Raw genomic sequence first — 24,745 nt, 5'->3', positions numbered from 1 at the left:
ACAAAACTCAACCCCAAGCACTCCAGTATGTGGGAGACCTAACATGTTTCTTAGCCACTGTACCAAACACCTGCCTCTGGTACTATCTTTGTGGAAGTGACTTTTGAGTTTTGACCTAGAATTGTCACTTCCTTGTTGAATATATGCAGGGCATGCAGTTTCAGCTTTCCTATCAAAGCCCTTCTGGATTCCCGGTAAACTCAGTTTTGATGTTTCTGGATCTACTTACCTTTATATTCGCCACCTATAGCACAAGTCAACCCCATAATAGCAGGGAGTTGGACTGCTCTGAGCTGTTGTGGGAGAGTCGTAGGAAATGCACGGATTATTTCTGCCTGTGTTTCCAGTCAAGATAGATTTTAAAATATTTTAGGAGATAATAATAATAAATTTCTAGTTATTAAATGCTTGACAGATATGATCTTACTTTATCCTTATACCAGCCCTCCAAATGAATGTTTTATATACGTTTATGTATAGAAAAATGGGCCAGTGTGGTTAAGTGACTTGCCAGTCAGTAAGAAGAACTGGATTAAGAATCCAGGTTTATTTCCCTTGAACTTTCTTATTGATAGTTCACTTTTAAGGAAAACTGTGTTTCATATAAATGGGAAAGTACAGAGGTGCTGATTTCTTACCCGGTGGATGGCTAGATAAACAGTCACGACAGAGAATGACACAAAGCCAAAACTTACAAGGAAATTTTGCCTTTATTCCCTTTTCAGGCTTCTCACGCTTCTCTTGAGAATTACTCTTTCTTAAGAAAAATAGTTCTATTTATGATTAACTGTCATATATTAATATTAATAAATGTCTATGTATTAATCACATTTAGAGGTGGGGTCTATAACACAGTCTACAAGTTTGTGAATGAGGTTTAATCAAATTAAAGATAAAATTTTAGAGTAAAATTACTTGGAGAGTTATTAAAGTAAAGGATATTTAACATGTCATTTGTAGTTTTTCCCCTTTTCTCATCTCTGCCCATACTGAGCTAGGGAGGAGCAATCTAGAGCCCTGCAGGCTGTTCTTTCACTCAGTGATGTCCTGAGCTACCTTCTCCCAGTGCCTCGAGCTCACAGCAGGAAGGACAGCGGGTGCAGGCCTCTTCCAGGCAGTGGGAGACTGGATCAATTTAATGATTGCCAGATGGCTGTGTAATTCAGTGGGGGAAGCTTACAGACTAGGGCAGTTTCCCACCAGCACCCCCTATTCTGCTTGCGTTCGCTAGCAGTAAATTAAATGAAATTACCAAGCGTCTGTGCTCACTTGACTTTGGGAAATTTGGTGAATGTTACTTCCTGGACTCTAGTAAGTCAATATTAGACATTCAGGTCAAAATATAGCAAAAGATAAGTGTGTCTTTCCCAATTTTGTACTTCAAAAGTTAAAAGTTATTTTCTCGAGACGAGTTTCATTTTAGAATAATATTCTGTTCTGAGATATCTCCCTCCACTCTTTCTGTTGCACTTGGTTTTTAAAGGGGATGCAAGCAGGACCACGAGCAGAATATGTGGGAATGAATGCCTTTGACTAAGTGATTAGCAATGCAAAGTCCCGCTGTGCTAGATTAATAAAGGCTCTACCTTTTATCTGCCTTCAGAGAGGGCACAATCAAACCTGGTGACAGGCTGCTCAGTGTGGATGGGATTCGGCTTCTGGGAACCACACATGCAGAAGCCATGAGTATTCTCAAACAGTGTGGACAAGAAGCAACACTGCTGATTGAATACGATGTCTCAGTGATGGGTAAGTCTGTGTCTTGGGGGCAGGATCCCTAAACATAAAGATTTGTCACTGTCCACTGCTGATACACCGCTTTGTATTAACTGTGTGTTGCTATGACCCCATCAATACCAAACAATTCCTCTCTGAGTTCAGGAGGAGGTGAGTGGTCCTTTTTAGAGAGACAAGTTCTGTGACTGGGATCCAAAATTGTGCTTCATTCTGTCAGTGCTATGCCTAACAATCATTCTTCAATAGGCATTCCCTTTTGGCAGAAAGCTTTTTCCTCTTGAAAGTCAGGAAAAATGGCATGATGAACTTAAGGAGTGTTTTTTTTTTTTTCACCTCAAGGAGACTGGCAGCATGGCATGTTCCTTTTCTTCTTTTGGTTGCCTCACAGTATGAAGCCAGCTACTCAGAACTAACAGAATTGACTACTTATTTTATCATCAGACTTAGTGACAAGGAAAGGAACAGGGACATGTCATGTCATTGATCACATTAAATAGAAGTTGAGAACCACGTGCTTTCTTTACATAGTAGTTCTAAAAGAAAGCTTTACATCTATACTCAATCTATAAGTAAAACTGTTAAGATATTTTCATGTGGCTTTTAAATGTTGTATGTAATGTGAACAAAGGCAGAAGAATTATGAGAGAATGAATTAGGACTTGATATTGAAACTTAATTCTTACAAGGACTCCATGCAGTGATCAGACTTGTGTTGGGTGACTTCTCTGGCCAGTTTCATGCTGATGGAATGTAGCATTCAGAGAGAGAGAATGATTCTGTGATTGCAAGCACCTTTATTGCTCACTCTGTAGAATGCATATATGACAGTGTTGTTGGGGAGCATTGTTAACATGTTTTCTGATCTGCAAAATCTCAGAGAGATAGAATTTCCTGACACATTCAAAACATGAGACTTGAGAAGTTACTGCTTAGCAGAGCAAATGTTGTGATATGCTGTTGACATTGGAAGTTTGTGTATGAATCTCATCTCCCTTGCTCCTTTCTTCTCTCTCCTCTCATACACACAGTTCTTTATCTCTCTTTTGTCATGTAGTTGTTGAAGTAGATTTTGAGTTATATTATTTGAGTTCTGTTTTCAGCTATACTAATCTCCTTCTGTTGGTTTGGATCTCCTTCTGTCTTATTTTACACCTGGTGTATAACCTTGTCTATTTTAAACGGCGTCATTGAGAATAGTTAAGAGATATTTAAATAATGAAGCAACTGGATTACTAAGACTTGAAACAGATGTTTGACATTGTTAGTACATTTAGTGTACAAATGTTATTGAGTTAAGTGACACACAGATTCAGGAGTTACAAACAAATAGCCCTAATCCCTGTCCTTAGAAAGCCCGTGGTGGAATTAAGGCAAACATGTGGTATTTAACCTTTTGGGATTGGCTCATTTCCCTTAGCATTATGGTTTCCAGTTTGGCCCATTTGGCCACAAAGAACTGCATTTGGTTTTTTTTAATAGCTGAGTAGTATTCCATGGAGTAGATGAACCATAGCTTTCTTATCCAATCCTCTGTTGATGGGCATTTTGGTTGTTTCCATGTTTTTGCAATTACTGATTGTGCTGCTATGAACATAGGAGTACATGTTGGTTTCTCATAGAACAAGTGTTCTGGATATATTCCTAGGAGTGCTATTGCTGGATCATACGGTATGTTGAATTTGAGTTGTTTGAATATTCTCCATACTGATTTCCATAGAGGCTGTACCAGCCTGCAGCCCCACCAGCAGTGGAGTAGGGTTCCCTTTTCCCCGCAACCTCGCCAACAAGTGTCGTTGGTGCTTTTATTCATGTGGGCCAGTCTTACTGGCGTTAGGTGGTACCTCATTGATGTTTTAATTTGGATTTCCCTTATTGCCAGGGAACTTGAGCATTTTTTCATATGTTTATTTGCCATTTGGGTTTGTTCCTTTGTGAAGTGTCTGCCCATTTCCCGTGCCCATTTCTTGAGTGGCTTGTTTGTTTTGACATTTTGGTTGTTTTGTAGCTCTTTGTATATTCTGGATATTAGCCCTCTATCACCTATGTCGTGTGCGAAGATCTTCTCCCATTCTTGAATGTTATATGTTGTGTATAAACTAAAATTGAAGTATAGGTGAGGTGGTCACAGAAGGTGGCTGGGAACCCGCATTTACTTTTAACATATTGGTTACTCATTACTATGTCAATTAATTCCATAATGATGTAAATTTTTGCTGATGGTATGTTGGAGCTTTCAATTGACTGGGATGATACTCTGCTGGCTCTGTCATCAGACCAGAGAGGGTATACCTAAGAAACCGTTGAACTTGACGGGACAATAAGATGCTGGACTCTATGTTTGGTATACGCTTGCAATGGGGAAATCTCAACTGAACTTGAGCTGTGGTTATGCAATAAGGTGGAGGAATCCACCATGGTGGGAGGGTTTGGGGAGGGGTGGGGAGAACCCAAGTATCTATGTAACTGTGTCACATAATACAATGTAATTAATGAAGTTAAATAATAAATAATTTAAAAAAAAAAAAAAAAAAAAAAAAAAAAAAAGAAAGCCCGTGGTGGAAAGACGAGATGATGGTAAGCAAAAGCATTACCAAAAAACATGCAGAAAGTATACTCATAGAAACTATAAGCAGGCATGTGTGAAGATTGACAGGTGCTTTATACTAGGATATCCAGTGAAGAAGTGACAGGTTAAAACTCAAAAGCTGGTGCCCAGTGCCATGGCTCAGTGGCTAAATCCTTGCCTTGCACATGCCAGGATCAAATAGGGCTGCCAATAAATGTCCCAGACACTCCACTTCCCGTCCAGCTCCCTGCCTGTAGCCTCGTTAGCAATAGAGGATGGTGCAAAGCCTTGGGACCCTGCAGTGATGTGGAAGAGCCAGAAGAAGCTCCTAGCTCCTGGCTTCCTGTCAGCTTCGCTCTGGCTATTGCAGCCTCTTGGGGAATGAATCAGTGGACATACAATCTGAAACAAACAAACAAAGCTAAGAAGAAACCAACTCTCACACTGAGGACAGCACTGTCAGTAAAGCCTTAGAAACAATGAATCCTTTGTTGCAACAGGTGCCATTTCAGCACATTGCAGCCTCCCTTGTCCTCAGTTGATAATTTTAACTCACAAGCATCCCCATTCAGCCTCCCACTATGAAAGAAAGTGGACTATCAGGCAGAAAACTCCTTGAGTTCCTCAAGGTTACTGTATTTAAGGTCAATACAAAAAATCAAAAGTGTTTTTGTATACTATGAATCCAGTCCATTTTTAAGATACGTTTATAATAGTGAAAAAACATAATATTCCCATAAGGAATAAATCTAACAAAAGTTATATGTAGTCATTTTATATACATTTGCAGATATGCATATACATTATAAATTCACAAAGGAATAAAACATGAAGATCTGTATTATTGGATAGGAAGTTTTATTATCTGATATGTCTTTCAAATATACTCGTAAATTTATTATAGTTAAAATATTAATAAATGATCTGTACATCTGTTTGAGTAAGCTGTCTTAAAATGCTAAGTGAGAAAAGCTACAAGGGAACAAGAGCCACAAATCAGCATTTTGAAAACACTGAAAAGGCAGAGAATCTTTTTCTACCCAATTTCAAGATTCATACTAAGACTTCCCATCATTGATAATATATAATATATTAAAGAAATCAAAGGAGCCCTGCAGCATAGTCTAGTGGCTAAATCCTTACTTTACTTGTGCCAGGATCACATATGGGTGCCAATTCGTGTCCCAGATGCTCCACTTCTCATCCAGCTCCCTGCCTATGGCCTGGAAGTGCAGTTGAGAATGGAGCAAAGCCTTGGGAAACTGCACCTGCATGGGAGACGTGGAAGAAGTTCCTGACTACTGGCTTCAGATCAGCTCAGCTCTGGCAGTTGTGGCTGCTTGGGGAGTGAACCAGCGGGTGGGGGATCTTTCTCTATCTCCTTCTCTCTGTATATCTGCCTTTCCAATAAAAGTAAATCTTAAAAAGAGAAGGAGAAAACGAGAGAGAGAGAGAGAGAGAGAGAGAGATAGAATCAATGGAAAATGATAGAATGCCTAAAGACAAAGCATTGAAGATATGGAAATTAAGGGACTTTAAAGTTTATGAAAGGTAGAATTATAAGATCAGTTTATTTTGATGAAAAAAACATTTGAAACCCTTGCGTAGTTTTTCATGAATGCATTTTCTGTGAACATTTGCAGTCCCCACATACACATGGTTTACAGAATGTTTACAGCAAAATAAACTCACATTGTATTCCATTGTACATGAACTTTTGAAGTAACCTTGCCTGCATTCCACTGGGAATGGATTGAACTAGTCAGCAAATGATACTTGGGAAAATTAATTAGCTACATGGGAAAAAGTAAAATTAACTTCCTGCTTCATATACCAAACCCCAAAATAAGTTCTACATTTACTTAACCTTTTCCAAATAGACTGCTGTTATAAATAAGTGGAATGAATATCTTTTACTGAATCTTTGTACTTACTTCATTAAGATAAGGACTATATTTATTTTTAAACACTTGACAAAAAATTCAAAGTGACCTTCAGAGAGGTTGTACTACATTATATTGCAACCAGCAATTTTTTAAAGTATACATACCTCACTGGTTTTTCAATACTGAGTACTATCATTTTTTCTTATTTTTATTGTTTTCCACAATACATTTCTGTATTGTACCAGTGTGCCAACCCAAGGATACTGGAGGGGAAGACTTATTCTTTCTTTAGAATGTAAATAGATTCTTACATATTTGCACAGCTGTATGAATAATCTTTACTTATGTGCATTCACTGATGAGCAAACAAACTGGTAATTTTCAGGTAATTGTTTTACCAGGCATGGATCTGAATATTAAACCATCAAGAGAAATGATTGACTCTTTCCTAATCAACAAAGTACTTGCCTATTTCCTTTCCACACTGGGAGCTTAACTATGCTGTACACTTTACTTTTTCACAAAATCAAGATCTAGCTTTAAAACTTCACCAGTGACTTTGTAGTCACTGATCCTAGGAATAAATCAGCATAATTTGCTATGTGTTTAATCTATATTTAGAGAAAATTTCAAAAGAATTGGAAGCCGAGTTCTTTAAGGGCAGCCAACAGTTTTTAACATAAGGTGGGTGTTGTGCAAACAATGAATGCGCTGTGTAGGACACCTGCAGCCCATGTCAGAGAGCCAGGCATCAAGTGAACCCTCCAGTTCTGCTTTCTACTAATGTGCACCAGGAGGCAGCAGGTAATGGTTCAAACGCCTGGATCCCTGAAGGCAGTGAGGGAGGCACAGACGGAGCCCCTGGCCTTACACTGGCACAGTCCTGACTCCTGTGGATATATTTATGTATGTTTAGGATATTACTGTGCGTATTCCTGCTTCCAGCTTCTTTCTGAAGTTGAATCACAGGCTGTCTTTCTCTTGAGCTTGTGCAAGCTCTTTCTCTATAGCAAGTCCACTTTCTGCTCATGAGTATTTTCTTTCGGCCATCCCAGAATCAGTCCTGCTTGAGCAGGTTCCCACAGGAAGGTCCCTGCTGAGATTTCCTGTCCCAGGTGGTCAACATTTGTCTTTAACTAGCTGCACATTTTACAAAGCAAGTATCAGAACTCCTGGGAAGGATGTGGAGATTTTTGACAGTGTAGCAGATAGAAGAGCTGAACTGCTGAGCTTAACTGGTTATCATTAGCGCAGCTACTTTCTCAGTCCCTCTCTCTTTTTTTAAAGATTTATTTATTTTGGGCCCGGTGTGATAGCATAGTGGTCAAAGTCCTTGCCTTGCACGTGCTGGAATCCCATATGGTCATCAGTTCTAATCCCAGTGACCCTGCTTCCCATTCAGCTCCCTGCCTGTGACCTGGGACAGCAGTTGAGGACAGCCCAAATCCTTGGGACCCTGCACCCGCGTGGGAGACCCGGAATTCTTAATGTTCCCACCAAAGATTCCATATGCTAATCCAGATTCAATCAAAGTGATGAAATGCTATAAGAAAATGGATCAAAAGACTTGAGCAGACATATCACAAATAATAAGCATTTGGTCAATAATGACCTGTATCGTTTGTCAGACTGATCTTGAAGGTTCATCTCCAACAAGTTAGTTTATAGTTTCTAGGTTTCTGAAGTTAATTGGATAGTTTAATTTTTATCATAACAAGTATCCATAATAATTTTTGAACTTTCTGAATAACATTAAAGAAAAATATAGCTTATATGGGTCGTGGACACTTAGTCTAGTAGTTGAGATCCCCAAATTCCACATTAGAATCACTGGAATTGATACCCAACAACAACTTCTGACTTCAGCCTCCTGCAAGTGCAGACCCTGGCAGGCGTTCCTGTGGTCAAGTAGCTGGGTCCCTGTCCCCATGTGACAGTCACCCAGAGTGACTTCCCAGGCCCGGTTTTTGTACCAGTCCAGCTCTAGCCGTTACAAGCACAGGAATTCAATCTGCCTCTGTGTTTTTCAACAAAATACCTAAATAAAATGCTGTGGTATATCATTTAGGAGCTCACTATTACATATATGCTAAGAATATAAATGGTAGTATCAGATAATGAGTAATGTTGACTAATAATTTAATAGCTAAAATTCCCTAAGGGCCCAGCTCACTAAGCTTTAAGTGACATTGATTGTGATAGATTCCAGAGAGTTCTTGTATGTCTGTGGAACGGACCCCTCATTTGAAACAAAAGAGCTGATTGTATCATCCGAAGTCCTTAAAGCTCTCCTGTCTCTTTAAATTTAGTAAATTCTCCGAAGTGATGAGAGATATTACAATCTCTCCACCACTGCCCCCTTTTCTTTTTTTTACCTGATGTAGCCATTAAATGCAAAAGTAAAGTAAAAAATAATCTAAAATCACACTTAAATAAAACAATTTTAAACCAATTTAAAGTAGTTCCAGTGAAAACCACTACCTCCAAAGGAAAAGCTGGTCCATTCTCTTATTAACTGCACAAAGCTCAGTAGTCCTGCTGACAGTTGTAAATCTCCCAGGGATGATTTCCCAACACTCTTAACAGCAGACAGAAGATGCGTCTGGTGCTGCCAAGTCATTATCTGCAAAGGTTTTGATCTTGGCAATCTGAGACGTTGACTAAATTAATGGAAATTTGATTAAAATCTCGACATTTGCTAATAGCATTATGATGATTCTGAAATTAAGTATGCCAATATTGGGGGGCTGTGGGACACAATAAGCCTTTTAATTTTAGCACATCTTAGAAAGATGAAAATTGAGCTTGCTGGGGCATGGGGTAATCTCACTTTCATGTAAGTTTCTCTGGGGCCATTTACATGTGTGGATTAGGCTAGAATGACTTTGCCTTTTTAGGACTGTGGCAGAGGAGTATTTCAATGGATCGTAAGGTCATTTTGGGGTCGTCTCCAGCTGCAAAGTGATTTTTCCCTGAGGTTTTAAAATTTTATGGTCTTCATTATAAAATGATCTTCAAACAGTATTTCACTGGGCAAAATTATTCTTTATACCTCCCACTAACCATTACAACATATAACTATCTGTTATAACTTCCAATATACAAGCTATAAGATTCCTTGTTGGATCAGCCATGAAACTCTACTCTGTCTTTTCTTCATGTTTTCAATTTTTCTTTGTACACAGCATTTACTGAAGAACTCTGGTATGTAGTAAGAGGATTATTTCTTAGGATAATTTCTGTTATGCTAGAGAGTGTTAAAATAATAGGTAAATCCCAGTCATCGTGCTATCAATAGAATTAACTCATCTCCTGATTTGCACACTGAAAATGGTTGCCCGATGCCCTGTCAGATCCCTTAGGGGGTGTCCAGTTGCTATGTCATAGCTCCCACAGCCGTTCTACCTCCTAGATCTCGTTATAAATCAACAGCCTTCTTTTATACTGATAGAAACTGTCCTGAACCTGCTGTGAGGTCAGGAGGTCCTTTAATTTACTTTTAAGATGAAAGGTTGAGATGGTGCTTTTAATGTAAATTTCCTGGAGAACACATTAGTCCTCAGCATCTTCATTCTGCAGTTCTCATCAGCTCAAGATGCTGTGTCGGTAGCAGCAAATAAAAAAAGCCTGATCTCTGCAATGACCCCGCAGCTCTGAGAAAACCCCACTCAGTCACTAATACAGCATCGAGCGGAATCATTCACAAGGAGCTTTGAGTGATTGACTGCTACATGGAGCCCCCGTGCAAGTAAAAGAGGGAAGACTCACTTCAAAAATCTTCTACCAACCTCTGTTCCCTTCGTGACTCTGCAAACCCTCTCTTGCAGTGTTGACGTCTCTTTGGGGGTATTTCCCTGTCAGCTGTGAAATAAAGCCCAAAGTCTTTTGTCTGCTGCTAAGACTTTGTCCGTGCTTCTCCGGGCTGCCTCTCTAAGCTTGTCTTGCTGTTGTCCTGCAGCCAGCCACACTGGACACTGACTCATGGTCTAGGTTATACAGTGCTTTCTCACGGCTGCCATCTTGCTTGAGGATATTATAGTGTAGCAGTGATAACTATCCTGGTTTGATTCCTAATTCTGCATCTCACTAGCTGTGTGGCAGTCTTTATTTATAGTCTCCATCAACCTTATCTGTACAATGGGGATTAGTCATAACAGTACCTACATCCTGTGTTGATTGGATAGTTGCAGTTGTTAATACGTTTTAAACCACATGACATAGTCCCTGCACACACACAGTAAGGAGGATGCTTGTGTTACTGTTTTGCCACAGCTTCCCGCTCTGCTTTTGCAGCGTTTCACATTCGTTCCTGTTTCTTGAGGCTGAGCTTGGTAAACCTAGCTGTAATGCTTCGGTCGTATTAGCTTTCAGATGCCTTTGTTGTATGCCTCTCATTGCCTTCGCAACATTCAGTGAAGTAGTATAGGAATGTATGTATGTGACTGTATCGTCTCTTTAAGAGTATAAACTCCTTGAGGCCAAGTGCAGTTTCCTATCTGTATTGTATTCCTTGTAGCACCCTACACACAGACGATACTAGTTATTCTTGGTTGATCGAATAACAAATGAAAAAAATTCATATTGAGCCTCTTTTTCCAACATTTATAATAACCAAAAATAATTTCTCATACGTTTAGGGTGCTTCTAGCTTGTAACACACTGTCCCATACTTTATACTTTCTATCTTCTTAATAGCCTGTTGAGGACATCAGGCTGCTTCTCTTTGTTTGCAAGGGCAGAAAGGGCTGTGTTGACAGAGGAGTCAGGCACTTATCGATTATTGAAGAAATTCACATGACTTCGAGAGTAATAGGTCAGCTCACACAGGCTAGTGAATTCGTTTGCAGCTTAAGTGAGTGAATCCTATTTCCTGAACAAAACGCTGGGTTTTATAAGATTCATGGTGATCACATAAGACCATGTCAAATTCTTATAGAGAAATGGAAGTTAAAGATAAGTTTATTTTGATACAAAAATTTTGAAATCCACGTTCATCAGAGTTTTTTTTTTAAAAAGCTCATACTATGAAAACTCTTTGTGTGGATTTCCCTCTATATATAATGTTCAGTGTTACATTTCAAGAATGTTACATAAGAACGTTGAAAATTAGCCCTTGAATGCCATAAGGAACCTGTGCTGCTTCTCAATGAGCATGCCTGGGCTGCCCTGAAACAGCACCTTTACCCTAACCCGGTTCTCTTTACGGTGGTGTTTTGCACAGAACTCCTGTGGTCACAGGCTATGTACACCCATCGGGCTCATGCTATACCATCTTTCATTCCAAAACTTCTCATCCCTTATCCATAGAGCCTAAAGGTTCATGATGAAGTCAAAGATGTTAGCATTATTGTTATTGTTTTCACAAAACTTGCATTTCAAAAAAGATTATGAGATTTTCTTGTTCTTATTTTCCATTTCACAGTTATGTAGCTGTAGGGCTTCCCCCTTTCCTCCCTGGTTTGTAAATTTAAAAAAAAACTAAAATACATTTTTCCTCAGTGACATAATTTGTCAATGTCAAAATCAACATCTAATAATCTTCTATAAGCAGATTACAATCACAGCAACTTCCGTTCACTAAGTATCTGTGATACTCAAGGCGCCTGATAAACATTATCACTCTGCATTTACCTTAAGAGGCAGGCCTAAGTGTCCCCATTTGAGCATCTGAGGAAATAAAGTAATTTGCCTAGGTAGAAAGTAGGAGAATCAGAATTGAAACTGTTATGCTTCATTCCAGAACCTTTGCTTATAAGCAGTTTAATCATTCATTTTAATGTAGAGGTTATATGATGATTCTTATTATTATTGGAAACCTGGATATACAGAGAGGAGGAGAGACAGAGAGGAAGATCTTCCATCCGATAATTCACTCCCCAAGTGAGCCGCAACGGGCCGGTGCGCGCCAATCCGATGCTGGGAACCAGGAGCCTCCTCCAGGTCTCCCACGCAGATGCAGTGTCCCAATGCATTGGGCCGTCCTCGACTGCTTTCCCAGGCCACAAGCAGGGAGCTGGATGGGAAGTGGAGCAGCCAGGATTAGAACCGGTGCCCATATGGGATCCCTGTGCGTACAAGGCGAGGACTTTAGCCGCTAGGCCACACCGCCGGGCCCTATATGATGATTCTTAAAGCTGAATGTTTAGAACTGGACCGCTTCCTTTGCCTTGGCCTGTTCCTCTCCCGTCTTCCATGCTCAGGCAGTGCTGCTTCCCTCCGTCCTGCTGTGCTTACAGGTTCTTGCAGGGGACACGTTTGTCTCTCCAGTCAACCTGCTCAGCTCCATGTTCCATCCCGCCCACTGGTCCTTGTCTTCACTTCTAGTGGCCGTCCTTCTCCCAGACAGCTAGAGTTATCTGCGCCCAAGGGAGATGTCTGCCTTCCCTTTAATCCCTGCATACCCTGAAACCTGGGTGCCTCCTCAGTTACCAGGTTTCAGTGGCCTCTGTCCTTCCAGTCTGAAGGCTGTTTGTTCCATGAACCTTCTCCCCTACACCAAGATCCAGCCCTGCATTATTTTCTAAGTTGCATTTCCTTATCAACCATTTCACATACACAAACATGGCGTTCTTTCCCGCTGGCTATTCCCGCTAGCAATTTTAGTGCCTCCTCCTTAATGTCACTTACTCAGAGGAAGATTAGTTAATTTTAATTTTATTTGGAAGACAGTGGGAGACCAACACAGAAGTGTCTACCTACTGCTTCACTCCCCAGATGCTTGCAACAGCCTGGGTTGGACCTGGCAGAAGCCAGAAACTCAATTTGGGTCTTCCACATTGGAAGCAGGAACCCAAAGTTCTTGAGTCATTCCTGTAGCTTCACAGAAGGTGCATATGGAAAGCTGGGTCAGAAGCACTGGGCTGAGCCTCACACCAGGCATTCCAGGATGACAGATAAGTGTCCCAAACAATGCTTTGCCAGCTGCCCCGATGCCTGCCTCTGACCAGGTGTGCCTGGTCCTGTCCCACAGACAACACTTTTCCTTTACAGTAATCATCACATTTTAAACACTCATATTTAGTGAGGTAATTTGCCCTTCTTCATTAAACTGTAAGTATCAGAAGAAAAAGGACAAGGACACGAATTGTTTTTAAAGATTTATTAATTTTTATTGGAAAAGCAGATTTTGCATAGAGAAGGAGTAACAGAGAGGTCTTCCATTCACTGGTTCCCTCCCCCAATGCCCGTAATGGCCAGAGCTGAGCTGGGCCAACCCTCGCAGCCAAGAGTTTGTCTCATGTTAGTGCAGCGTCCTGAGGACTTGTGTCATCCTCTGCTGCTTTCCCAGACCTTAGGCAGAGAGCTGAATTGGAAATGGAAATGGAGCAGTTGGGACACAAGCCGGTGTCAGTGTGGCACACTGGTGCTAAGAATGGAAGATTAGCCTGTTATGCCACAGAGCTGATCCCCATTACTTTTTTTAAACACTCTGTACACAGTATTTTCACGATACATGCAAGCAGATGCTTATTAAACGTTTGACCTTTAATGAATAAAATATAGAAAGATAAGAAGTGGTGTATCTCCTGTGTCTCATAAATATGTGCTCGTCCATGAAATACCCCAAAACCATAATTAAAGATACAGTGCAAGCATCGGTCAAGATTTGTGCAGTTCTTCACATTTTGGTATTGAATCTGTCCTTTATTCCACTCCCACCTCTTTGGTGAGCTCCCTTCCCCTGCCCCGCTCCACTCGCTCTCTTGCTTCTCACCCTTTTCATTCCCTGAAGGAGCATTTCCTCTAGTTTTATAGACAAAAGCATCAGGGTGCCTGAAACTCCGAGTAGAAAAGCTGGCAGTGACCTGTAGGCCCACAGTCACCACTAATTGCTGGCCCATTTGTTCATTAGCAGTTTTCAGTAATTCAGAGTCATCATGGCTACAAACTCTAACAGGAACTGTTATTCTGGAGATTCAAACTGAAAACCTGGTGTTCTGTCTGTCAGCCATTAGAGGACTCGCAGCCTCTCTAAGAGCAGCAGCAGCTGCCAACTGGGGATACCTGTTGTGTCCTCCATAGAGCCCGAGCCTGATAAAAGGGAGATGCTCTTAGACACACAGAGATGTGGTTTCATGTAAGTGTCACATGTTTGAAGAAGTTAGACTTCACATATTCATTTCCCTGAAGACTTTCATTCTGACATTGAAGCTTCTGTCTTAAGAGGTTGAGAGAAACTAGTGAGCCACAAACATACTTTGGGCGTGGCAAGGCACGATTGTGAGCCATGGATTGTTTCACATCCTAAGGTAACATCTCAGCAGCATTCATGTAAATTCCCGTGGCCTTGCTGGTGCACTTGGATTCGCCCTTTCTGGCTGCTGCTCTCTGCAACTCTTTTTTGAGGTTTTGATTCTAGTTGAAGACATCTCCCACTGTGGAGACCCACTGTGGGTATCTGCAGGGCCTCTTACTACTCTGTGGTGATTTCTTCAGGTTTAACAGATGTGCTGACGCCTTCCAGGGATAGCAGTGTCACATTCGCAGTGGTCCGTTCACCCTAAGGAGGCTTCTTCACCTCTGTCTTGCTAGTTATTGTCCAAACACAATCATCATGAAAACTTAGTAGACTTTCCAGTAGAACTCACACACTTGGGATGGAACATGGGAAGCAGAGTAAGTCTAGCTTGGTTATTCTTGTGGAAGATCCCATTTGTCAGAAAGATAAAATATGATACCTGCAAAATTTTTTAAACTAATTTGATTCTTGTAATATGTTGGTTTGTGTGGTCTGTGTGTGGCTACTATTGGAGTACCTTTCCCAAGACAGAGATTCATTAGTTGTAGATTATAAAACTCAATTGGTAGCAGTGTAGATAATCTAAAATTACAGATAGCGTAATTTTGAAATTATTCATAACACTTAAAGCTAAGTAAGTGGAATGGCACATGAAAATCTAACTAATTAGATATCTGTAGCTCTTCCCCCTCCTGCCCTGTCTTCTTCTCTTTCTCTGTTATACCTTTTTCTTGTGGCAGCTTCATGGTATTGGACAGAGAAGCAAACATGAAATGAGAGTTGTACAACATACAAATAAGTTGTTTCATTTTTTGAGTAACAGCTTTGTTTTCTCTGCCCAAGTAAAGGAAGTAATTTTTCACATCAAGTAGGAAACTAATTAAGCTTCATGGATGGAATCAATCTCTGGGATTCAGCCAAAAAGAATTAGAGAAGGAAAGAATTCCCATTGACTTGTACAGATACTGCCTACTGGGAATCTTACAATACACTTTTCACATGGCGTTAACTCTCTGCAGCCCTGTGACACATGCATGAGTGTCCTTATGATTTTACAAAGGAAGTAAAGACACCTTGAACAGCTTGCTTTTCCCAGGACAAAGAAGTTGTGTAGTACTCCCACACAGATTGTATTTGTTCACACAGAAGCCTGAGAAATGTTTCAGTACATGTAATATATACTTCAAGTACTGGTGGATATTTTAAAGGCAAGAGGTCAGGTAGTAGAGTCTGTCTTTGTATATTCTGAATTCAAGCTTCTGATTTTGAAGCATAAGCTTTAGTCATTCTTTTCAAAAAACATCTTGCGTTAGAGTTTTGATGACAGAAGTGGGACAGGCATCCAGCCCAGCAATGAAGATGTCTATGTCCTGTATCCGTGTGGGTCCAATTCCTGGCTCTGCTTCAAGACCTCAGCTTCCTGTTAGTGCGGACCCTGGGAAACAGCAGGAGATAGCTCAGGTATGGATTCCTGCCTCTGGAAGAAATACTGAGGAGGGGGTCCTTGACTCCCATTTTTGTCCTGCGCTTATTCCAGCCATCGTGAACATTTGCAGAGTCAAGCACAGTTGGAGGTCCTCTGTTCCTCCCCCCTCACACACTCTGTGCACACGCAGACATGTGTGTTTCTGCATCCATGTATCTCGCTGTGTCTTTGTCTCACTGTCATGGAAATAGATAACATTTTTAAAATAAAATGGAAACTGGGCCCAGTGCAGTAGCCTAGCAGCTAAAGTCCTCGCCTTGCATATGCCAGGATCCTGTATGGCCACTGGTTCTAATCCCGGCAACCCCGCTTCCCTTCCAGCTCCTGGCTTGTGGCCTGGGAAAACAGTAGAGGACAGCCCAAAACCTTGGGACCCTATACCCACGTGGGTGACCCAAAAGAGGCTTCTGGCTTCTGGCTTCGGATTGGCTGAGCTCTGGTTGTCGCAGCCACTTGGGGAGTGAATCAACGGATGAACGCTCTTCCTATCTCTCCTTTTCTCTGTATATCTGCCTTTCCAGTAGAAAACAAAATAAATCTGTAAAATAAATAAAACACAAACCATATCGTTTAACACTTAACAGTTGCAGGCCTTAGTAATTAGTAATTAAGCAAATCTTCCCTGGGGGGGGGAATATATATATATATGTATGTACATCCCAGAGCATCAAATATTTAACATTGAGCATAAAAGAGAGGTCTGAGTAAGAAGAAAGAAAGTGAGACAATGAATTTATTATAAACTGGTGTTTAATCATTTAGCCCTTGGTATTGATTCAAATTATGGTAAAGCTGCCCTGACTAAGGCAGTGAGACATTTTCCTGGAATCATTCTAGCACTTTTACTTATTTATTTATTTATTTAAACATGTCTCTTACACGTTGAAAACTTAGAATAATTTTTTTTAAGATTTTATTATTATTGGAAAGCCGGATATACAGAGAGGAGGAGAGACAGAGAGAAAGATCTTCCATCCAATGATTCACTCCCCAAGTGAGCCGCAACGGCCGGTGCTGTGCCGATCCGAAGCCAGGAACCAGGAACCTCTTCCAGGTCTCCCACACGGGTGCAGGGTCCCAAAGCTTTGGGCCGTCCTCGACTGCTTTCCCAGGCCACAAGCAGGGAGCTGGATGGGAAGTGGAGCAGCTGGGATTAGAACCGGCGCCCATATGGGATCCCGGGGCGTTCAAGGCGAGGAGTTTAGCCACTAGGCCACGCCACCGGGCCCCATTCTAACACCTTTTTCCTTTACTGTCTTAAAGTCTTGAATATATCCAGAGACATCTTCAGAGATTCTAGGACACTCATTGGCAGCCCAGATTTCCAGCATGACCCAAAAGTATTAGAATTCAGCCTGCCTCAGAAGAGAGAGAGCAATGAAAAGCCCAGAGAAAGAATGAAGATGTATACCTCCAAAAGGGGGAGGAGCCCCCGGGTAGAAGTGTGTGTTATGTTTGCTTCTTAACATAATAAAAACACCTTGAGTAGTCCTTTATAGCTCTCACTAAAACACCAGGTTCCTGTGAAGGCTTTAAGATGAAGTGAGCTATTAGCCTTTGCTCTTTGAGAGAAAAGTTTGCCTTCCCTAATTCTATGGACTTGTGCAAAATATACAGGATTGAAATTGAGCTCCATAGATCCTCAAATTCCCCACAATTACTTGGATCTTCCTTCTGTTTTGAGTATCAATTTAAGAAAAGGTTGTACTTTGGTCTTTGAAGTATTTCAGGAGTTAATCACAACTTTTGTGACTGTCGACATGTTTTACAGTGGTATTAGGTGCTATGTGTCATCTTCAAGTTTCTACCTCTTAACTGAAATGTAGTCAGGAACTGTTGTTGGATGGAACTTCATGCTGGTGTACGCCCCATTAGCTGTAAAAACACTGGATTCACACTCTGAGAAAGGGCGTGTTTATTTTCACTCTTGGAGAAAGAGTCAAGTCATATCAAGAGGCAATTCAATCTAGTTATTCCAAGAGGTCTGGGAATTTACAGAGTTGGGGTCCTTGTAACAGAACATGATAGTTCAGGGTAGGGGTGACAGTAATCTTATCTTTACATGGCATCATATGTTAAGGTGGCAGCCAAAGTATCATCAGAGATTTGTTATTTAATACAGTAGTGAACCAAAAGGTAACTTTACTCATTCTAAATTGATTTGCAGAGGTTCCCATTGTAGAGCTGGCTGCAGCCGATTCTGTCCAGTTTTGTTGTTGTTGTTGTTGTTGTCGCTTTTTTGACTTGGTTATTTTTGTGTGAAAGACAGATTTTTAGAGAGAGGAGAGATAGAGAGGTATTCCATCTGCTGGTCACTCCTTAAAGGGCTTCAATGATCAGAGCTGAGGCCAATCCCAAGCCAGATGCCAGTAAATTCTACCGGGTTTCCCATGTGGCTGCAGGGTCCCAAGGATTTGGGCCATTCTCCACTGCTTTCCCAGGCCATAAGAAAAGAGCTGGATCTGAAGTGGAGCAATTAGGACATGAGCTGGCACTCAAGTGATGCCAGCACTTATTGGCCTTCATTGTTTTGCTTTCCAAATTTTATTGAACACCTGTGATAATAGACAATTTATTGCCAAACAGGACTACAGGAATTCTAACCCTCAGTGGACATTGGCACCACATACAGCACATTTACAATGCCCAGTCCCATGCCAAGGGTTTTGTGAATATAAAAATGAAATATAATATATATATATAATATAAAAACACTTGTAGATTATAACTTACCAAATAAATATAAAGAATGCTAAATAGAGCTTTGAATGCTCACCCCTCAGTCAAGTGTGTCTTAACATTTTGGTTCTGACATCCATCTAATTTTCTGTCTAGTTCTGTGTCTGTAGATTATAAACTGAGTTGACTTTGTGATAAGCAGTATTTGTGGACGATCTGCTGGGATCAAGATGCCAGACATGATGCTCATTACTCCTAGGTAGCTGTCACATCGGTGTAACTCGGGGGACCCTCTCCATGCCTTTATGACCAGCTTCTGATCAGGTTCTTTTGCCTTCTCATTGACAGGGCACTGGTTGTTTTAATAAGTAATTTAAAAGCAGTTCCTTTCTTAATCATCTCATGGCATTTTTCCCAGTGTTTGTTTTTTAATGTTATGTTTATCTCCTATAAAGACTCAAGAAGGCCAGCTGGAAATGTTGATACTTTAAATATTTTGATATTGTTTTTTGGCAACTTCCACATAAATTAGCTTTCAAGATATCTATGGTTGATATTCATTTGTCTTATTTCAAGTCTGATTTTTAGAGAACTGTGATACTTCTTAAAACTGCAAACGTAAGGTCAGTTCCAGCACAGGTTGCCAGAGAGCATTTGCAGCTTGCGGTTGAGCCACGAACTCCTCCTCGCTGACCCCCATCTTCCCCGTCTCCGGAGGTTATGAATCCTGAGTAGTAAGAATTCCTTTTCAGACTGGCAGATACTTACTCCTGCTTAAGCAGTTTCTCTGCCTCAGCACAGTCTGATGGAGATTCATTCCATGTTCAGTGGGGATCACTTATCCAGCCCAGAAGGACCCAGTCGTTACTATTCTTAGACTGAAGAGAAATCAACCTTTCCAGAGAGTAGTGATAAGGAAGGTGATAAAGGTGCAGAAGCTTTATGTAATGGGGCACATCATTTTAACAGGCAGGGCAGGGATTTTTCACTCGGTGGCCATAATTCTATTTTCTCATTGATATTTATTATTTGCCAGATTTGTTTGATTACTTAAACTTTAAAAATCATTTTCCCGGGGCCAGTGCAGTGGCTCAAGAGGCTAACCTTCCACCTGCAAGCATTGATGTCCCATATGGGCACTGTGCTTATCCAGGCTCTTCCAGTTTGGATCCAGCTTTCTGATTATGGCCTGGGAAAGAGGCAAAGGATGGCTCAAGTCTTTTGTGCCCCTGCATCCACTTGGGAGACCCAGAAGAAGCTCTTGACTCCTGGTTTTGGATAGACTCAGCTGCAACCATTGTAGCCATTGGGAGAGTGAACTAGGAAATGGAAAAACTCTCTCTATGTCTCTCTGTCTCCCTGTCTCTTCTCTGTAACTTTGCCTTTCAAATAAAAATAAATAAATCTTTTAAAAAAATTGTAAAGACAGAGATGGTAACAGAAACAGACAGAAGCATGGATAGGTAGAGATCTTCTAATTGCTGATTCACTCCCCAATGCCTGCAGCAACTGGAGATGGGCCAGGTCAAATCCAGGGCTTGGGAACTCAACTCAGGCATCCCACACATGGCGCACACTGTCAGGGGGCTGGAATCCAGAATGGAGCCAGGACTTGAACCTGAGTATTCTGATATGCTTACAGACATCGTGTTTTGGGTTTTAACTACTGCACCAAAATTTAAAGCAAGGGATAATGTGAACTTTGACTTTCCTGATGACAAGTTTCTCCCTATAGACAGATCATGTAATTTTAAAAAGAATCTTTCAACTAGCAGTAATAGTGGAAATGAAAACTTATGTTACTTGGCTATAAGCTGTGTGGTTTATGCTTGAGCTCAGAAAATGCAAGAAATATTGTGACCTGGCTTTTTCTTTTCTTTTCTTTTCTTTTTTGGCTTTTTCTTTCAATACTTAAAATCTATGTGATTTGACTACATGGCACAACAAAATACTGTTAGCTATTTAAGTTTGGAAGATGTATTGATATTTTACAGAGCATGTTGATCTATAAACATTATGTCATGCTATTAGATTTAATGCTTAAACCTATCATACATGAATATGGCTATTTCACATATTATTGTTTACTTACTTCCCTCAGTAATGTTGTTCTAGTCGTCCATGAATTAAGTACATGGTGACATAGCACTACATATGGAGTCAGGAAAAGTCGAGACAGTCTTAGAAGCTATCTGAAAAACTGGCAAACACAGTTATCAAGTGTAGTATCTGTTAAATTGCTGAAGAATGGCCAACAAAACAGTATACCCACATGGTGAGTATGCATCATCTGATTTATGACATTGAAATACAATAAGCAAAAATCATCTTTCAAACAAATAATAATGAGTCAGTTTTAGATGCCTGTGACCATGCCCCACACAACGCAGAGAAATAGAAATCCATTCCAGACTCACTACCAAACTAATTATTAAATAATAAAGTCTGTAGAAAAGTATAGAACATCATTACTTCACAGTAAGCAAGAATTTTCATAAACAGGGCACAAAGCACAACCATAACAAATGAAGAGTTAAGAAGTTGTGTTCATGGAAAGACAGTTTTATGAGTCTGAAAGGGTAAGCCATAAAAGAAAAAATATATGTATTTGCAAATCTTAAAGCCAGCTATTTCTCATACCAGAAATAAAAAAAAAATTCTCACAAAATAAGCCACACAACCTAGCAGAAAATTAGGAAAAACGTGAACAGACATCTATCGAAGAGAACATTCAAAAGATCAGTAAGTATATGAGGAATTGTGCAACTGGCTTACCCATCAAGGAAATGGAAATTGAAACTGAAACATGGGCAGAATGGCCCACTGCAAGAGGTGGCACATGTGGAACAGGTGCAACTCTCACTTCCCAGTGACAGAAGGCAAGTTCAGGTGACTTCTTTGGAAACCAGGTTGACACTGTCTACAGAAGCAAAACATGAAAGAACATTATAATCTATCAATTACACTTCTAGGTGTAACTTCAACAGAAATGTACCCCAAGTCCATTAAGAGACATCCTACAGTGCTTCAGGCAGGGATATGTGTAGAAGACAAAACCCAAAAAATGTCTGAACAGTAGGATGGATAAGTTACAGCATTTTTAACTACATCAAATACTATTGAATATTAAGAAAAATAATTTAAAAGTACTCCCAACAATACACAGCCAATTCACAAGCACAATATGGAATAAGTAACACCAAAGGAATACAAACAATACTGTTAAAAGTACAAGGGTAGGAAAGCTAACCTATGCTGCTATAAATTAGGATAATGCTTACCCTTAAAATGGGGAAGTGATCAGAAAAGAATATGGAGTGGAGGATTCTTTGATGCTGGCAATGTTCTATTTCTAGGTCTAGTTATAGTTACACAGAGAAAATTTCTCAAGCTATACACTTAAGATTTTTGCATTCTTTGTTATGCTTCCATAAAAATTTTAATATGCTGTATTATAATTTAATATATTATAATGTAATAAACAGAGCAATAACATCAATAATAAAAAACTCGGTGGAAAGTGTCAAGTTATTCCTAAGTTAAACAAGTTAACAGATGAGCCTCTTGCAAAGGAGAGTCATTCACTAATCAAACTGCATCCAGGCTCAAGCTGACATGGCTCTATATTATCTTCTGGAATTTTCTTGCAATACAATAAGTGTCATGTCACCTCCTTTAATTGTTAAAAAAGATAAAAATTTAAGTGCTGAATTCAAGCCTGGAAAGTGTGTCTTTATCTGAGTATTTCACAAGTACTTTATTTCAGTAGCCAAAAACAGATTAGTGATGTTTAAAGGAAACTTTAAGAAATGGAATGGGTTTAAGGAATTGAAAAGAGTTGCAATTATTAGTAGGATGTCATTAATAAAAATGCTATTTAATTGGTAGGTTGAAAACATCTGAAAAGAACTTTTTTTTTTTTTGAAGGAAACTAAGATAGGCAAAGCTGAAATTACCATGCACAAAGCTCTTGCTTCCCTAGGAGCTCTGATCAAGTCCTGTGTCCTGATTGAAATGCAAGGTTCCAAAGAGGGAAACTGATTAACAAAATAAAAAATCCAGAGTGTTTTCCCATGCACACAGTCATCAGCGCATCGCGTGTAATTATGTAGTCCAGAAATCAACACAGCGTGCCAGGATTGCACTCACGGTGTAAATATCTTAATGACTGAGATGTCTTTAACATGATCCGTTTTCCTCAACCCTGCTGCACTTTCAGCAGGATTAACTAATGTGTCTGGGGATGAGCTCTTGATTATTTCTTCCTGATTTTCCTTCTGTTTATTTTGCTCATTTTGACACACTTCATTTTTTCTCTTGCACATTCTTAAATAAGAGTACCTCATTCATCCATAATGTCTTTTTGCTTTTATTTTTCCTGTGCATCTTATCAGACATCTTGGACTGAAGCCCAGGCTTTGGGAATCCTACTTTTCGCAAAGCCTCTGTGAATGGAGTTGGATGGCAGCAGGGGAAGTAGACTTACTACCACAAGGCAGTGTAGGCTTCTTGATGTTATTGCGGGGAGACATTTATTATGGAAAGCAATTGCCAGAAAAGGCTAATGAACAATTAAATGTGAACATTTGTAGATCCCTTCTGTGATGCAGAAAGTAACAGCCACATGGGTAATGCTGGAAAGCAGTTCTTGCTAAAATAGTTCTGTTGTTCTCCTAGGGCCCATGAAAATAAAGTCAGCTGAGAAACATTCAGATAAAATTCTGTCTCATCTAATAACTTTATCCCAGCTATGCTAGCATATCAGACACAGGCTCCTCAGATCCCAGAAGCCACTCTGTCCCTGCTATTCCCTTGGCACTTGCCATAGTTACTTGGTCATGATAATTGCTTTCTAGTGTCCATGTGGGCAAGCATTGTCAGACACCCATTGATCTTTTGCCATTTTTTATATTCTTGAGTAATTTTCCTAGAAGTCATATCCTTTTAGATAACTCAATTTCTTGACTACTTTTTGACCATTACAATAGAGAATTCGTTAGGCAGAAGGTAGCAGTTGCAAACATGCAGCCTGCAGTTATTAAAAAGAAAATAAGTAACTAAAAACTTCATGTGGTCCAACAGAATCTTTCTTCATAGTAGCTGTCAGGAATTTTACCCCAACAGCATCATCACCACCCAAGTTTTTGTCATTGCATCCTCCCTACCTTCTGATATGCCTAGCACTCAGGTGACATGTAGATCTATATTTGATATTCATGTTGTTGCATGGGTGAATCTTAGCTTACTTTCTGAGAAATCCCAGTTCTGTGGAGCTGGGAGTTGAGTGGTCTTTTATGTTGGCCACAATCTTGTTCAGCTTCTCTAACCTCCTAATAGTTCATTACTGCTGCCATTGATTTATCTGAAGACCACAGCATGGGGGTCTGGTTCTTGTTACAGATATAATGCAAGCATCCCAACGTCTTATCACAGAGGGCTTTCTTGAAGTCCACTTCTATTAGAAATCTAAGTAAAAAGGGGGAAAAAAACGCTGATTGGAAAAGAGCCCCAGAGACATTCAGTTTGTCTGCCCTTGGATCTGTCTTTAGATCAATTCAACCAACTCCTTAGCTTGTCCCATTCTAGAGACGTTATCATTGATTTTGCTTAATAATCCTGTGACTCAACCTTGATAGGAGCAGTCATTAAAAACCACCCCTGAATGCTATTACCAAAAAAATTAAAAAGTGTTGCGGGCATTAACCACTATCATTTAGTTCCATCTCTGTATGCAATCCCATAGGAGAGATATCTCTTAGAACACTCTGCTAGAATAATCTTTACTTCTAACTGTAGGAACTGGTAAACTTTCTTTTTTCCAGAAATGTGAACTACGTAAGAGTTGACCATGTTTTGGTTGTTGCCCTGGTTACCAGGAAACTGAGGATTACCTTTCTTTTTGTTGAAACAAAGTTCATGTGACATGCAGTTACCATGTTGAAGTGTGCAGTTCAGTATTACTTAGTACACATGCACCACCTCTGTCTAGCTCCCAAACCCTGTGCCCAATGAGCAATGTTCCTCTGCTCCCTCCACTACTAGTCTACTACCTGCATCTGTGTATTTGCTTATAACTGAAAGTCATTTTGCAATGGTCAAAACCCTGATCTTTTGGGGAAAGAAATTTATAGGCTCTTTTTTACTTTTCCGAT

General features: G+C 40.2%; 1 protein-coding gene across 11 annotated transcripts in view; it reads left to right on the top strand.

Annotated features, from left to right (window-relative positions):
- Positions 1-24,745, top strand: part of GRIP1 (glutamate receptor interacting protein 1) — a 606,928-nt gene that overhangs the window by 481,783 nt on the left and 100,400 nt on the right. For all 11 annotated transcript variants that reach the window (XM_036492323.2, XM_058673303.1, XM_058673300.1 and 8 more), the window contains one exon: positions 1,604-1,749. In XM_036492323.2, coding sequence (XP_036348216.2) covers positions 1,604-1,749 — 146 coding nt within the window. The remainder of the gene's footprint in view (positions 1-1,603; positions 1,750-24,745) is intronic.

Source organism: Ochotona princeps, chromosome 15 (assembly GCF_030435755.1).
Source record: "Ochotona princeps isolate mOchPri1 chromosome 15, mOchPri1.hap1, whole genome shotgun sequence".
Classification (NCBI taxonomy): Eukaryota; Metazoa; Chordata; class Mammalia; order Lagomorpha; family Ochotonidae; genus Ochotona; species Ochotona princeps.
The sequence above is the reverse complement of the archived record's forward strand: the minus strand, read 5'-3'. Positions and strand labels throughout refer to the sequence as shown.